The sequence below is a fragment of the Parus major genome, chromosome 9 (genome assembly GCF_001522545.3).
Source record: "Parus major isolate Abel chromosome 9, Parus_major1.1, whole genome shotgun sequence".
NCBI classification, from domain to species: domain Eukaryota; kingdom Metazoa; phylum Chordata; class Aves; order Passeriformes; family Paridae; genus Parus; species Parus major.
In genome coordinates this window covers 24751020-24755366 of record NC_031778.1, presented here as the reverse complement: position 1 = coordinate 24755366, position 4347 = coordinate 24751020, and the positions used below count along the sequence as shown (strand labels likewise).

Here is a 4347-nt window from a genome sequence, read left to right as displayed (position 1 = left end):
GACAGGAGGGGACAGGAGCAGACAGAAGTGGACAGCAGTGGACAGGAGGGGACAGGAGGGGACAGGAGCAGACAGCAGTGGACAGGAGGGGACAGCACCTCCGTCCCCGAGCTCCCCCCGTGCTCTGGGGTGGGCACCACGCCTGGCTGTTCTCTGCCAGGGGGGCTGGGGTGCCCTGGGACGGGGGTGCCCTTCACTTCTTCAGACATTCCCAACACATCCCCACGAGCTGATGACTGGAGCAGGTCATAGTGCTGTGTTTGTCCGAATTACAGGGAATAATACCCTTCAGGGGCTCCCAGCCTAAGGGCACAGCAAGTTTTCCAAATACTTCCATTTTGGAGATCTTTGTTTTCTAAAACTCACTGTGAAAACCATTATTTTTTGACAGAAAGTTTAATCAAGTGTTGGACTGGCCTGTCCCTTTGATTTCAAAATATTTGAAGAGAACATCTCTTTCTCAAAGAACCAGCATGAGAAATGAATCTCCAGAGATACCTGGGCTGCAGGTACAGACGTGTGTCCTTGTGCCAACCCAGGACAGCCCAAAACTCACCAGACAAACAGAAAATATTACCTTTGGAAAAGGAGTTACCTGATGAGTCGTGCCGTTGATTTCCAAACTGAAAACGTAAAATAAAGTACAAATTAAAACACCCAACAGAGGTATTGTTAGCACGTGGAGAAACTGGAACCCAGCCAGAAGAGAACCCAGAACAAAGGGAGAGTAAGAGCTGTAGCATTTACGTTACTGAGTACACGAGGAACTTTTGTCATTGTCACATAAGTTTTGTATTAAAACATAACTTTTAAAATGACATTAAATAGCTGCCTGGAAATAAAACTGTGCTAAAGAAGCAGAATGAAAATCTTACCCACGGAAACTAAAGATTTCTCTCCATTTGCTCAGATCAGAGATTCTGCTGGTGATCTCCTCCAGCTCCGTGTGTGCAGTGTGCTCAGCCTGCCGGTCACCCATGGAGCGGTGGGTGATGTTCTGGGTGAAGAGTTGGGAAATGTTCTGGGTGAAGAGCTGGGAAATGTTCTGGGTGAAGAGTTGGGAAATGTTCTGGGTGAAGAGCTGGGAAATGTTCTGGGCGATGCTCCAGGTTCTGCTCCAGGTTCTGCTCCAGGTTCTGCTCCAGGTGCTGCTCCAGGTGATGCTCCAGGTTCTGCTCCAGGTTCTGCTCCAGGTGATGCTCCAGGTGATGCTCCAGGTTCTGCTCCAGGTGATGCTCCAGGCAGCGCTCCAGGTGATGCTCCAGGTTCTGCTCCAGGTTCTGCTCCAGGTGCTGCTCCAGGTTCTGCTCCAGGTTCTGCTCCAGGTGCTGCTCCAGGTTCTGCTCCAGGTGATGCTCCAGGTGCTGCTCCAGGTGATGCTCCAGGTGATGCTCCAGGTTCTGCTCCAGGCAGTGCTCCAGGTGATGCTCCAGGTGATGCTCCAGGTGATGCTCCAGGCAGTGCTCCAGGCAGTGCTGTGGGGACACTGGAGCTGCTGGCCAGCTGCCCTCTGACCCTCACTGCTGAGAGGCACCGAGCTCCCTGCCCATGGCCGGGGTTTGTGGGCAGTGCCCCCGTCACAATGTGATGGAGCTGTAGGAGAGCCCGGCCCTGCTCTGCTCTCTGTACAGCAGCATCAATGTTTAATGATGAATTGAATAAATAAAGAGCAGGGTGGGATGAAGGCAGCGGTGGCTGCTCAGGGAGGGCTGGCTGAGGGTGGCAGGAGTGTGGGGTGGGAGCAGAGGCATTTCCATGGACACAAGAAGGTCCAGGGTCCGTGCAGGGGCTCCCCCAGGGTCTGTTCTGGGGTCCCTCAGGGTCCATGATGGGGCTCCCTCATGGTTTGCATTGCACAGACCACACCTGCTCTTTCAGCCAGTCAAACACACAAACATTGGCTTAATTTTATTTTGCTGGTAACAAGTTGTTGTTTGCCTTAGGAAGAGCTGGTGCTGGGGTTCAGGGTGAGATGTGGGGTTGGTGGGGCCAGGCTTTGGGCACAGTGTCCCTGTGAGGACACCCAGACCCCAGGCTGGGGCTGCTCTTGCCTGCACAATAAAGGAATGTGTTTGGGTTTGCTGTGTAGTAAACAATACCACGAGATGCAATACGAATTATGCTTTAAAAACACACATTAACATTAGGAGGAATATGCATATAGATTAAGAAGAAAATGATGAAAAAAGTTGAGAGTTGTGGTGACTTGCAGAAGCCCTTCCACACTGAAAAAATCCAGGGAGATGCAGAGGCAGAGTACCTTGGGAAAGGATACAGCTGACAAACCTTTACAATAACCCAGCAGTGCTGTGAAAGTACAAGAAATGACATCCAGGTCAGTAATGCCTCATGGGCTGCTAGATCCTGAAGCACAGAGGGCTGTGATAGCTGTACCTGGGGACTGAGCTGTACCTGGGGTCTGAGCTGTACCTGGGGTCTGAGCTGTACCTGGGGTCTGAGCTGTACCTGGGGACTGGGTGGATGCTGGCTGCAGCCCTGCAGACAAATGGAGCAGGGGCTGTCCCCCCAGGTTTGCTCTGAGGGCTGTTTCTGTGTCCTCTGGGGACCATCTCATCTCCAGGGCACCGAGGTGACCCCAGAGAGGCAGTGTTTGGTGCTATGCTGCTCTGCCTGGGGAAGCAGCTCTGGCTTTAGCTGCCTTGGGGATGCTCAGGGGGCGAGGCCCGATGTGTCTGTGTGTTCTGGCTTCCCACCCCAGACCGTCCTGTGTCCCTGCTGAGCTGCAGCCTGAATGGGAGCCTGTCTTTTGTGTCATTGCTGCCCTTTGCCAGAGGTTCTGACTTGGTTTATTGGCATTGTGTGATGGGAACTTGCAGGGCCGTTCTCTGGAGGTTCCTGGGCTCACTCCTGTGCCTCTGCCCTGGGAAATGCCCTTTGCCTGATGTGCTGCAGAGGGTTCATTCAGTGCTGCCAAGCCTGGCTGCCTCCCTCAGGTGAGCAGGAGCACGTGGCATCAGCCCTGCATCCGTGCTGTGTCAGCTTTGTGTCCAAGCTGCAGCAACTGCTGGGAAACGAGGGCTCCCAGGGCTTTGGGTTTGGTTTGTTTAGAGGAAAAACCCCAGAGAGTTTCACGGAGAGAAATGATGCTCTTGCCATGTGTGTGAAGCCAGACCAAAGTGTGTGTGTTTGGGTGTGCCCTCTGAGCTCTGCACACCTGAGCTGGAGGCTGGGGAGGGTTGGGGCAGAGCCTGGGCCCTGTCCTCTCCCTCTCTGGGTGTCCTTGGGCTCTGACACGAGCTGCATCCCTGCCTTCACCAGGGCTAAGGGTTAGGATAGCTGCTGCTGCTGCAACTCATTGATTGGACTGTCCAGACTCACTGGAACACTACTGGGATTCCTATTTTCTCTTCATAGCCACTTTTTAAACAGTTTAAAGGAAAAGATGTCATAATAAGATCTTACCCCAAGAAAGAAGGTTTTTCCATCCAGACATTACCACACAGCACGTTTTCTTTTGTTCACTGCTTACACCACATTGACACTTATTTGAAACTTCCCTTTTTTTCCCCTTCTCTAGAGCTAATAATTCACAAGTTGGTACATCTGGTCATTGTTGATGCAATAGTGACAAACTTCTTTACTTGAAATGTCCTTAAATCCCATCATTTTAATACATCAGGTCAGCTGCTCCTGTGATTGTCCCTGAGTCTTTTGGTTTTGAAAAGGGAAAGTCAAATCCAGCAAATCTGATTAGCAGGGCATTGAGGAAGTGCACCAGGGAGCAAACCAGGATGGTCCAGAAAGAATTCGCAAACTGTTCACTGTGAGTCTTGAAGGTAAAAGTTCCCTCTTTGAAATTAGCAATTTTCTCTGAAAGGTGGTGGATCTTCACCTCTGAGGAGAACAGAATCATGATGAGGCAACCACAGGAACCTGAAAGGGAGGGAGAGATGCTCATCACCTCAGCAATCCCTCAGCCATGCTGGAGGATGTATGCTGCAGATAAAAACCACATGGAGAAGGTTTGTATGGCCACTTAGCTTTAACAGGGATTATTTTTGGAACCCAAGCCAATGGCTATTGAAATGGGTAAGCTTTCCTGATTGAATTTGGCCCAGGAGCAGGAATATTTAGCACTGCTGCTTTAGTGCCCTGAGTTAGTGAAATATCTGTGCTCAGCTTCCTGTTGCTCATTGTCCCATTGAGCATAACGGGGCTCCCTGTGTGCCTGAACATAAACACCTGCTGAAGTCCTCTGTTCAGTTATGATTGTAACGTGTAATACCTCGTAGAGTCAGGGTAAATCTGCCTGTCAGCCAAACCAGCAGCCCAGAGTGGGTGTGTGGCAGAGGGACAGGACCCTCTGTTATCCCAGCACGGCACTGG

The 4347-nt window shown here is 51.3% G+C and overlaps 1 protein-coding gene across 1 annotated transcript in view; it reads right to left on the bottom strand.

Moving 5' to 3' along the window:
• Positions 1 to 2934: 2934 nt before the first annotated feature.
• The window catches only part of CLRN1 (clarin 1), a gene marked incomplete at its 5' end in the record, with an annotated part of 7859 nt that continues 6446 nt past the window's right edge, over positions 2935 to 4347 (bottom strand). The window contains one exon of the mRNA XM_033516776.1: positions 2935 to 3894. Coding sequence (XP_033372667.1) covers positions 3629 to 3894 — 266 coding nt within the window. The remainder of the gene's footprint in view (positions 3895 to 4347) is intronic.